We start from the raw sequence: 13,075 nt of genomic DNA, 5'->3' as shown, positions 1-13,075 counted from the left end.
TAACTAGCAAGTTACCCGTGCATTTGCACGACGACAGTTTTTGCTGATTAAGAACACATATTACATGTGTATTTATGATTAAGAATATGTATGTTGCTCGTGCATTCGCATGATTAAAACCATATATGTTACTAGTGCATTCATATATAAAAATTATTAATTATATATAAAATCATACGGTCAGACCATTCAGTTTAACTGTTTGAATCGGATAAACTTAATATGGGTCATCTACTGGTTTAACATCATGCTCGACTTTCTCAACATTGTTTTTTACACATACATAACATGATATAGTGATTAATATCCTATTAATAAAAAAAATCATCAGTAAATTTATAATTTCATTATTATTTTATTCTAAAATAAGATTAGTATAAAAATAAATATTATTTAACTCTAAAATAACTACAAACAATATGTTATGATTCATATTATTATTATTATTTTAATATTGCTATAGTAACATTATATTTTAATATTGCATAGGTAATCATATTCCTTTTATTTTTAAATAAATCACATGTCATGAGGAAATCATATGTCATGAGGGCTTGAGAGATTGACACAAGTCATGAGAGAGTTCTTGAGAGATTGACACATGTCATTGAAAGATTGACACATGTCATGAAGGACCTTTAGTTTTGATGAGAGGTTGAAACATGTCATAAGGCTTGAGAGATTGACACATGTCATGAGAGAGTTTTTTTTATTATATAGGTAATAGATTAGATCACTAATGGGTGATAAAATTATGCATTAGTTTTGATTGGTTGATTTGATTAATTTAATTTTAATTAATGAAACTAAAACATTAGTCCTGTATCATGGATATGACACGTATATGGATATGACACTTATTTGATATGTTCATACTCATTTTCTTGAAAATTTTAAGATATAGTTAGGTATGCATAAAATTCATATTTTCATAACATAATGAAATTCCGTTTAATGGATTATCAATATTATGCGTACACATTTCTTATTAATATGTGTATTTTGTTAAAATATTTCTATTGCTACAATGTCACTTTGTAGATTATGGATTATGTTTTTCTCTTCTCGTTAATTGATGTGTTATGTTTTTCTCTCTTTCAAAAAGTTATTATACGATATTTTGGGTGTCTATTTAGGTAAAACATTTTAAAAGTATATGAAAAGTATCATATTCAAAAATATAATTTATAAACATGTGTATTATCTAGCTCATAGTTTATTTAGGTTGTCAAGATAACATGAAGCCTTGTATTCTAAAATATGATGACATCTCTTTTGAAGAGAGCTAATAAGAGGTAGCGAATAATAAATAAAACTCATAACTTGTGAGAGAAAAAAATGTATATATACACATAAGTGTATCATACATTGTTATCATCCATACTCCATAGACAATTTATGTTTAACTAAATGGTAATAACTATATATGAACTGTATAAATTTCTAAAAAAGAAAAAAAGGATGTAAGATGTGAGGACTAGTTTTTTACACCCACTTTATTATTTTGTAGTTGAGTAAATGAGTAGAGTTTAGTCTACCTTGTAAACAAAATGTTAGACTTTGGTTTATTGGCCCCACATTAAACAAATGGTGGAGATAGCATAAGTTTTATTTTGTTCGGTATTTAATGTTGATTTATTTTTACTTCCCATATATGGAACAAATATTGATTTATTTATTATCTTAATCAATAAAATTGAATCGACTAACTCATGTCCAAATGAAGGGAGAGATTACATGTTTTTTCACTCTCTGTTTCAAGAATGAGATACCATTAGGAGAAGTGAGTAATTAATCAATTCTAATTAAAATTACTTTATCACTTAATTCTTATTAATCTTATTTGCCTATGCTCATTCTACGGGTTGCTTTGTCAAACCTTTACAAGCTATATTATTATGAATAAGGATTTTGTGTCCAACAAATTTCTGTTTCAATATCCCAAATCAATCAAATCTTGCTAAATAATATAAAAAAGTTATTTGTCTTATTTATGATTTTTTTAAATAAGTGATACCTTTTAATTGGGTTGAAACACATATAATCTCCATTATATTATTATGGCCTTAACAAGCTTAGTCTTTGGGTGAGAGAGCAACTTATATTGGATGCTTAAGATTGTTATTAACATTATGGGCTGTATAAAGATAATTTCCTGAACTTCCTATGAAAACTTGTGGCAAAAACTAAAAAGGAGGAAACAAAAATTGAGTAAAAAATAAACATTTTTTGGTGTACCATAGCTAGAGATTGTTACACTCTAATTGCAGAGCTACTAGTAATTTTGTTTTTGGTACATCTAAAGTGAAACCTTATTTTATTTTGTTTATTTGTTGCAGCTTTGGAATTTATGGTCAATCATTTTTTGCTTCTACAACTCAACCAAAGTCCAATTATTATTTAATAATAGCATATAAATGTTTAAGCATTTAAAGATTAAAAAATAGGTACCCACAAGGTAAAGACAATTCAGATGTGTCTATGGTTGCAAGAATACCAAGTATAATATCAACTATCAAGTTTTATTTAGCAAATACCAATAGTTAGAAAGATAATTCACTTACAAATTTTCTTAAAAGAAATAACATAACAAGTAGACTATTATGAAGTGATGAACTCTAGTAATTCTATATAGACTGAATTTGTGATATCAACTGAATTTAATATGGCACTAATTGGAGCAATAAAATTGCAGTAGTTATAAGTATTGCTAAATTATTCTCTGCCTTTAAATTCATGGCTTGACTTATTCCAAATCCAAATGCCATCATGCTAGGTCTTGGTGCCACTAAAAGTGTTGGAGATGCTGCAAAACAAGTAGAAAAGGTATCATTTAAAAAGCATGGTTCAACTTTAAGAACAATGAAAAAGGTAATTATTATTAAAGAACATTATAGTTCTATGCAATTAATACAAATGCAAACTTAGCTCTCAAAAGGTTCATCTTTTCTATTGCTTTTGATCCTTTGTGATATCACATAGTAATGCAAAAATTAGAGGAATGACTTATAAGAATGAAGAAAAGAGTTGTGTATACCAGCAACAGTAGAGTTGTTCTTTGTCCCAAAGGGAATTTGAGAAGCTGATGAAGGTGGAAACACAGGCACTTGTAAGTGTTCTCCTACAGAAAAAATAGTGTTATAATTGATAAATGAGTACTATGAAGGTCCTGAACTATGCTTTTAATATACCTAGAACTAGACCAAATAATGTAAAGTTGATAGCTTTAGGAGTTAGAATTAAATAGAGTTAAAAGACATGCATACATTGGAACCATATTTGAATGCATTATATAAAATTTCTAGATATATAAATGCATTCTAGAAAAAAATTAGAGATAACATTTGATTGTTTAATGTAACCTGGACAAGCAGAAATATTGACTTGAAGGGTGCAAAGATCTGGTAACTTAAGAGCAAGTGTTCTATTAATAGGGAAAGAACCCAAAGTAGTATCATTGAGCAAAAAACAAAGACATTGTGGCTCTTGGTTATAGAGTTGTTTGAGGTTGTCACAACATTGTTGACCCGGAGATTGAGCAGCACCTTGCACAAATGGTGCACAAGGAATAAGAGGAAGAATGTTTGATGCACATTGTGCTATGTTAGGACTTGATGAACTTGAGTCTTGAGAAAGTATATTGGATGGATAGGAAATAATCAACAAGAAAATGATTTGACAGAAAATAGGGACAATAGTACTATATTTTAGAGAAGCCATTATTATGTTTTGTGTTATTGTGTGTATAGAGAAATATTTTCCAAGGTGTCTAAATAGAAAAAATGGGCATTGTTTTGAGTGAGTTAGATTTACATGTTTTGTGTGTGAATGTTATTATACATGCACTTCTTGTTTATCCACCACCCCAAATCCATTCTTCTCCCATTTTTTCTTCAAGTCTTCATCTCTTGATTGTGCAACTAACATGTTGTACTTAGACCATAACTTTGAAAGAGTTACAAGAGATACCCCTTTAAGAATTTGTTAGGACTGAGATTTTTTGAACATGTTTAAGGTATTGATTGGATTTGGTTGAAAGATGGTTATGATGTTTAATCAGACTATAGGAGAATACCTCTATCAATAACCTTAAATTAGTGACTCTTGTGTAAGTTTATTTTAAATTAAGTCTCATGACTTAAGACATCAATCTAGAAATCAAATAGAAATATTATATTAAAAATCACTACTTTTAAACTTATATTTAAATATACTATTTTTTAGTATAAGATTTCTATATGATATATCTTAACAAGTGTTCTTAGAACACTCACTAACATACCCCCAAAATACATAAGAGCATACATCTATCATGCTCCAACAACATTGTTTGTGCTAATTACTAAAAATAATTAATAATATTTTTTTCTTTGTCAATTTAGAATTGTTTCTTTTTGGATACAAATTACAATAATGTCCTCCAATCATATGTTAAGAGTACCATGAAGTTGTATTGAACATTCACTAATATGAGTCAAAGTTATACACTTTCTAATGTGGCATGCACAAAACAAAGTCACAAAGTAAGACACCAATAAGAATACTGTGAGAAACTATGTTACATTTCCTTCCTCTGCACACCATTACAAAATACAAATAGAACCAGATTCTACAAGTTAAAGAATCACTGTCACCAACCTGAAGCTCTAAACAGCTCATTACAAACCCTTTTTGGTTCTCAAAAGATTTTTTGTTTCTTCTTGACATGCACTTTTCTTTTGCTTTCTCATTCATATACTACTTTGGAATTTGAAACAAACTCTAATCATATATAATCTTTTATCTATCTAGCTCAGTATATATTTATCTGTAGCAATGCATTTGTATACTCCTAAAAGTTTAGCTAAGTAAAACTAAAGATTTCCACTTGAGGTTCATTATAATTTTGTTTTCATGACATCATAAAAGTTGATCTATAAACACTATTATTCTCTCATGTTTGAACCTTGAAGAATACTAGATACTATTCATATCTTTTGTAAAGTTGTAATGTGAGATACTCTTAAATTGCTTTTCACTTTCACCTTATATTTTTCAGTTTTTTTTTAAATTATTGCAAGTAAAAACCGGTTTATTTTGAGTTATTCTATGACAATTCTTTTATATTGCTTTCCTGAATTAAGTTCTATATGATATATCAAATCGAGAATGATTTAAATATATATTAACCTACTTGATATTTAGGATTAAATAGATGCCTCTATTTTTCCATAAAGTATGCATTTCTTTACTCATGTGGCATGCACAATAAAAAGCACAAAGAAGCCAAGAATAATGTGAGAAAGTATGCTCCATTTCCTTCCACTGTTCTCTAAAATTCACTTTTCTTTTACTTGCTCATTCGTATATACAACTTTGGATTTTGAAACATCTGTGACTTTATCTCTCTATGGTTGATCTCATGTCAGTGAAGGTAATAAGCTCCAATCAATAGTCTTACTATTATATCTATCAAATTCACAAGCTATGTTTATAAATATTAAATACCAATATACCATTTTGAATCATTTTTCTTTCCTTACTTTGGCAGCATTTTTGCATGGTGATGAGGATCAATATTGATTGCAATGGTTGTTATAGAAAAGTGAAGAGAGCACTTCTTGATATGCCAGGTTAGAATTCAGTATTCACTAATCTTACTTTCTATGCAACCCATCTAAGTAAAGTTATGAACTTGAAAATATAGTGTAGTGTGTTTATTCATTTCTTTGATTATGGTAGATTTGGAGATCCATCTCCTAGAGAAAAACCAGACCAGGGTGATTGTATGTGGAAGGTTCATTCCACAGGATGTTGCAATCAATATAAGGAAAAAGACTAATCGTAGAGTTGAAATATTGAACATTCAAGACTTAAGTGAAAGTGATGATGAAATTGAAGACCAGAAAACAGTGACTAATAATTGGACTCTTCTATCCAACCAGAAATGTTTGGCTTGAAGAGAAAGGTGTTAAGTGCCTCATGTTTAGTGCACAACCATAAGTAGAGTATGTGAATTGTAACATTTTGATCTTTTTAGATTATGACAACTTTAATCATTTTCATCTGTTATACTTGAGCTTTTGTATTAGGATCCTCCAACATGTAGGAACACAAGGTATAGTATAGATATGATGGCATCAAATTTTGATGTACCTTATCAAAATTTGATATGTTTCTGGAAAACTATTTGTCTATTTTTAGTATAATCAATGTTTATGATTAATTGTTAAATTGATTAGATATACAAATCACAAAAAAATTCGTTGGAATGAGCTTTTGGATGAGTCCTATACTAAAAGTAAAATATAAAATGAAAGTTGAAGAGGTTTGAAACTTCAGTATCCTCTTAGCATATAATTTAGAACATGATGGAGAGATGATGATCCTCAATGTTGAAAAACGTAATGCATTTGCAAGTTATAGTTTAGATCCAACTTCTTTGTAGACTTTAGACTAAATATATCACTACAAAACAAATCAATTATAGTATCAATAACCACTTTATATAATGAAAACACCATACTACACATACCTTGGGGCCTCAAGGGAAGCACCTTCATGCATGTGTTTCTTATTTACATAAGATATTATACATTTTATACCTTACAATATATGATGGTATCCTTCATACATGTACCAAATTATTCAAAGTTTAAAAAGCAACACATATATATGGATCATAAAAAGCCACATATATCAAAACAGTGTGAAATATCTAGTGATCTTGGCCTCCACAACCACCAGGAAGCTTCTCCTTGATCTTATCCATTATCCCTTTCTTCTCATGCCCATGCTCATCCCTCACACCATGGTGTTGCCCACCGCCGGTGGTTCCATACCCACCGGAAGCAGTGTTTCCATGCCCAGTTCCTATGCCTCCTGTGGTGGTTGAAAACCCAGTACCCATTCCTCCACTAGTTCCATAACCACCACCACTCCCAGCAGTACCTCCATATCCTCCACCGTCACCACCACCAGTGGTTCCATATCTGTCACCACCGGTGGTTCCATGCCCAGTGTTGCCACCAGTAGTATAACCAGTTCCACCACCAGTAGTTCCATATCCTCCACTGTCACCACCAGTGGCTCCATAACCAGTGTTGCCACCACCAGTAGTATAACCAGTTCCACCAGTATTTCCATATCCATGTGTGTCACCACCAGTGGTTCCATAACCAGTGTTGCCACCAGTGTGACCGGTGGTTCCATAAGTGCCACCACTTTGAGTCACAGGGTTTCCATATTTGTCAGTTTGACTCACAGGGTTACCATATTGATCAGTGTTTTTACGACCTTGATCACCATATCCTCCTTGATACTGAGACATGATGCTATAACTAGAACTGAACAAGTAGAAAATGCACAAAGATAAAGTGAAGTTTGATAATGAGAACTTGTTTGAATATAACTGTGTTTTGTGTGATGATGATTGAAGATTGATGCATGGCGTTTATATAGTAAAAAACATTGAGAGAAATCTTGGACACGTGCTACGTGGTGTTAATGTTGTAGCTTCCACGTACTAGGACACGTGTTGAATTTCATAACCGAAAGGTGTGTTGTCGTTTAATGACTCATGGGCTTACGCGGCGTTTATACAGAGGATAAGTTGAAAATAGTGCGGCCCGAATGGATAAGGTTCAATATTTGGGCTAGGTAACATAGTGATGAAACAACATGCATGGATCCCACAAAAAACTTTTCCTCCCTCACACTGTGTTTGGTTTAGAGAAGAAAAATTGAGGAAAGAAAAATTGAGGAATGAAAACTTAAGAGAAGAAAATGGATATAAAATGTGATGATTTTTTAGTTGTTTGGTATGATAGAAAGTGAAGAGAAAATAATATAATTATTATTAATAATGATAGTTTCTTTGTACTATCAAATAGATGATATCTCAAAGTATGTCTTAAACCAATGAAAACATGCAATGTTAATTAAAAAATTAAATATTTCTTATTTTTTTCTGTTTTTATTTCATCGTTATTGGTTTGGAACATAGTTCAAGACATACTTTGAGATAATTGATTCTGGTACAATTTTTTCTACATGTTTTCCTTTCAATAATGGAGAGAAAACATAATACATGAGTCCCACCAATTTTTTTCTTTCCTTCCTTCTTTTCAATGCAACCAGACAATGGAAAAAACTATTTTCCTTTCTCTTTCAATCCTCCCACTTTCTTTCCTCCCCTTTTCACCGCAACCAAACATAGCCTAAGTTGGGAAGAAAATAAAAGAAAGAAGGAAAATCATCAAAAATTCCAAATTTGCCCTGCAACATGAATTGAAGAAACAATAATCTAGGTAAAAATAAATACAATGTAGTAAATTTCTTTGTTTATATTCATTTTTATGTGAAATTAGTTAACTTAATTTTATTTTTGTTGCTTTTGAACTCATAAACAAATAGTAATTATGTATGCTAAAAGATGAAGTGAAAAAAGAAAGAAATATCATTACTTAAAATTATCGATAAAGTAACAAATAATAAATAAATTAGAAAGACAAAACACAAATATGTAGAAGTGAGATGATTAAAAATATAAAAGTAATTGTTGAATATCAGTTATATTTTCTTCTAGACACACTATTATGAAAAGTAGGTATGTAAAATGCTAATGATTTTCTTTGAATTTTATAAACAAATATTGTTATTGAACTTAGATTATATGTTGCTTAAAAAATATTAATTAATATTATTAAAAATAAATCATTTAGTTATGTAATTTAAAAATTAGATATCTGCATAATTATATAGATATAATGAAGGCACTTATGTTATTTTCAATACATTATATATAAATGTGATTTTCTTTCTCCTACCTTTCTTCTATTTTCAATCATATCTCATTTTCTACTACTTTTCTTTTCTTCAATTCTCTTTCCTTCTACTTTCTTTCCTTCTACTTTCATTCCAAAACCAAACATAACCTTAGGGTTGAAAATGAGTTGAATCAAACTTGTGTGGCTTGATTTATTAAGGATTAATTCAAGTTGAGTTTTTAATTAAGTTCAATCATATTATCTTTTTAGTTTAATTCAAGCTGAATTAAATTTCATGGATTTTCAACTGAATTAGCAAACTCATATTTATGTTCTATATCAAGACTCATAAGATCTTGTGAATTATATAAATATAAGTAGATCAATTACGGTTTATAAAGACAATATATATTATATATGAAAATGACTCAAGTGGGAGAATTGTTAATGTAAGAAATGATAATAATTAATATGTAACATTAAATCTTATATGAATTATAAATATTTAAAGATATTCACACATGTTTTTAAGTAATTACATGATTGTTAACTAACTTTTAAATTCATGTTTGTTTGTATGACAATGTTTTCTTATTCTCATAATTTTTTTATTAGAATTGTTATCACTTCAGTGACTTTGGTGTATATAAGTATATAATTAAGTAAACTCATGAACTTAACGAGTCAAACTATATTTGACTCAAGTTTGGATCGTTTATTTAACGAACTCAGTTTTAGCTCAAGTTTAACTTGTTTGATTCATCAACTAAATTTATCGAGATAAATAACAAGTCGAGTTTTAAACAAATGTCAAGTTGATTAGCTTCAATTAAATAATATATTTTCATGGAATTTGAACAAATGTCAAGTTAATTTGCTTCAATTAAATAATATAGATATTGTATTTTATGCCATAATTATATATATATATATATATATATATATATATATGTATATATGAGATTTTATAACTTGATAGAGTAGTATTTTAGAATGTGTATGTTAACATGGTATACGAGGACTTCTCGACAAAAATGAATTACTTTAGTTAAAATAGATTGTAGTAATTGTGATATTTTCATAATTTACTTTTACGAACAACAAATTATCTCAGCACCTCTAACTCTCTTTCCACTCCCCATAACCAATTTTTCCCAAAAATATGCTTATACTCATATTCTCACCAATTTCTCCCAAAATATGGGTGAAGATTCTCATATTCATCAATTTGGGCCCGCTTGCCCACCCACATGTTTTGGGCGAGCAAGGCATGAAAAACGTGTTCATCCGCCTAAAATACTCGTCCAACATACTATTTTTGCCCCCATGCATTTCAAACGGGCAGACATGGCGGCCTATAGGCATCAATGAATATTACAATAAGAAATTTGATGGGTCAAGTATGTCAAAAGTAATTCATGTTCTCAGCATTCGAGTACAATGTAGCAATTTTCCAAGTATAATATCTTAACAATTAACAACATGTCCGATTTATGCAAAACAAGATGCTACATTTTGTGTTTTGAATCACACTATCACACTGTGCATCTATGTAGTGTATGATAAATTTAGTATTATAATGTTTGAATACTAAAATGAAAAAAATAAGAGAGAATATATAATATATTATAATGTTCACTGTACTAGATCATTTTTAGTTTTTTTTAATTAGGGTGACCCGCAAGCCCGCTCTGCCCATGTTTAGAGCAACATGACATAGTATTTCATGGCCTATTTAAAAATGAACATGCCTATACTCACCCTAATTTTGATAAGCATTATGTGAATATGAGCAGCGTGGGGATGACATTCCTAATTATCAATACCAGTGTCTATGGAGTAAACTAATTCAGTTTTAAACATTCCATATATAATCAATGATGTGGATTTGACAAAATATTCAAATACAATAATGAAATGAATTTAGAACGTTATTAAATGATTAAACAATTTTTTGACCAGCATAAACTCATTAACATTGACATTTGTGTTAAGAAATAAAATAATCATTAACATAATACTAAATAACAAGAATTATGATCGACAATATATAAGTTTTATATATTATCATTGTATCTTTCATAATTGATCCTTAATTATTTTTTATTTTTTAAAAATAATCTAAATGAATGACGAATAATATAGTAACTGTGTAAATCTTCATCTTGACAGTGTATACTATTATACTCATAATAATAATTAAGTTTAATATTTTTCAGTATGTTAAAGGGCATCACTTCCATAAAAATCACTTTGTTATTTAGTGTTTTTGAACATTGTTTAACAAACAAATCTATACTATATGTAAAATAAAAGCAATTACCATCTATTGTACTAAAATTTTCATATTTCAATATTTTTTCTCTAATATCCTCCATTAATAATTTCAAGAAAATTGTACATATTTTTTATTTTTTCACCAATTTATCAAATTCTCCATCATATTTCTGTATGTAAATGTGCTAAAGTTGAACATTCCAATTACATATGTATGAAGTAAACTAATTAGATTTTAAACATTCCATACATAATTAATGATGCGAGTTTGATAAAATATTCAAATACAATAATAGAAAGTGAATTTAGAACGTTATTAAATGATTTATCAATTTTTTTGACCAGTATAAACTCATTAATCTCTGACATCTGTGTTAAGAGATAAAATTAATCATTAATATATTAATAAATGATAAAAAAAATGTATTAGTACAATGATAGCGTAAATTTTTTATATATTATCATTACATCATTTATTATTGATACTTAATTATCACTGATTCTTTCAAAAAAGTTATTCATATGAATGATGGATAATATAATAATATTTACTCTAATAATATATAAATATTATACTAATAACAAAATTAAGTTTAATATATTTTCAGTAGGTTAAAGGTCATCACTTCCTTAAAAATCATTTTGTTATTTAGTGCTTTTCAACATTGTTTAACAAATTTATCAGTCAAAACAATTAATAACAACCACTTTTGTAACATCCTCCATTATTAACTGTACGACCCTATATCAGGAGAAAATAAGAATACGAGTCGGACCAATAAAATTATATGTGAACACATAAAATTATTTGTGAACACATAAAATATTAATGAAATTGTTTAAATTAAATAAACATGATAATGTTACATGTTTGATCAATAGACACTAGAGCAATTAATAAAAAATTACATTATGGCAAATTATACTAACTTTTCTCGATTGAATAAGCTATTGCTCAAATTTTAAAAATTAAAATTGACATTTTTATTATACTTACCTTTTAAGGAATATATAAAATGAATTAATGGGCGAATAAAAATTATTAAAGTTTGTGAAAGCAAAATTATTATTCACACAATATTTTAGTATAGAAAGTACATTACTCCTCAGCTTGCCTTTTTTTAATATAAGAATACAAGGACGAACATGACTCGGACACTCTTTTTCTATTGCTGAAAGACACAATGTACTTGCTTCTTCACGCATCTCACTTTTTGTTCATGATCAAGGCATTGTTAAGACTTAAATGAGATGAATGAATTTCTATGCTATTTTCAAGCAGAGGTTTTCTTTATTCAATAAAAGAAGAATTTTTTTGTAATGATAGTAAATCACCATATGGATAAAAAGTTATTTTTCACGATGTGTGAATGTCTTTGTTAATAAATATTATTTTCAGAAATCGAACCAATAACCTTTTAATTTTATAGGATTTAACATGTATATACTCATAGTGTAAGTATTTTTTACATTATCATCAAATTATTCACCGTTGATTTATTAATTATTATTGATTCTTAAATAAAAACAATACAAATCAATGGTAGATGATGTGCTGATAGTGAAAAAAAAATTAATACTGTCAGTGCACAAATTTTAAACTATTCTATTATTAACATAGGAACAATTATTTATTTTCACTTATTTTTAATAATAAAAGTATAAATGTGTTATTGAAAATTATATATTTTTATTTTATTTAAATATTTGTCTTCCCGTTAATGGAAAGTATCATAACTCCTACCGGTAGGCATGAAGAAATATTTCTCACTATTTTTATATTTTAATTTCTTCAATTTCATTATTTTTTAGAAATATAATAACATATTATATTTTTTTTTACTATACCATTATTTATTAATTAAAATCAATATCTCTTTATTCCTTTTTATTAACATCATCTTACTAAAATTGTTTTAAAATTCAATAACGTTTAACAATTCCTAAATATATATCTAACCTAAACCATCAAAAAATATAAAACACAAGGAAAATATCAATTATTTTAATAAAATACTAATTATGTATGATATTATTCCGATATAAAATGA

At 28.2% G+C, this 13,075-nt stretch overlaps 3 protein-coding genes across 3 annotated transcripts; 1 reads left to right on the top strand and 2 right to left on the bottom strand.

Annotated features, from left to right (window-relative positions):
• Window positions 2,653-3,851, bottom strand: LOC109343022 (protein YLS3). The gene is made up of 3 exons (XM_019581132.1): window positions 3,363-3,851; window positions 3,038-3,121; window positions 2,653-2,806 (listed from the first exon to the last, which is right to left on the bottom strand). The coding sequence occupies exons 1-3, from the start codon at window positions 3,718-3,720 to the stop codon at window positions 2,661-2,663; spliced, it is 588 nt and encodes a 195-aa protein (XP_019436677.1). The 5' UTR covers window positions 3,721-3,851; the 3' UTR covers window positions 2,653-2,660.
• Window positions 5,312-6,158, top strand: LOC109343023 (heavy metal-associated isoprenylated plant protein 25-like). Its single transcript, XM_019581133.1, has 3 exons — window positions 5,312-5,413; window positions 5,531-5,612; window positions 5,722-6,158. The coding sequence occupies exons 1-3, from the start codon at window positions 5,390-5,392 to the stop codon at window positions 5,937-5,939; spliced, it is 324 nt and encodes a 107-aa protein (XP_019436678.1). The 5' UTR covers window positions 5,312-5,389; the 3' UTR covers window positions 5,940-6,158.
• Window positions 6,470-7,407, bottom strand: LOC109343020 (glycine-rich cell wall structural protein 1.8-like). The gene has a single exon (XM_019581131.1). It carries the CDS (start codon window positions 7,307-7,309, stop codon window positions 6,698-6,700), a length of 612 nt encoding a protein of 203 aa, XP_019436676.1. The 5' UTR covers window positions 7,310-7,407; the 3' UTR covers window positions 6,470-6,697.

The sequence above is a fragment of the Lupinus angustifolius genome, chromosome LG03, assembly GCF_001865875.1.
Source record: "Lupinus angustifolius cultivar Tanjil chromosome LG03, LupAngTanjil_v1.0, whole genome shotgun sequence".
NCBI classification, from domain to species: Eukaryota; Viridiplantae; Streptophyta; class Magnoliopsida; order Fabales; family Fabaceae; genus Lupinus; species Lupinus angustifolius.
The sequence above is the reverse complement of the archived record's forward strand: the minus strand, read 5'-3'. Positions and strand labels throughout refer to the sequence as shown.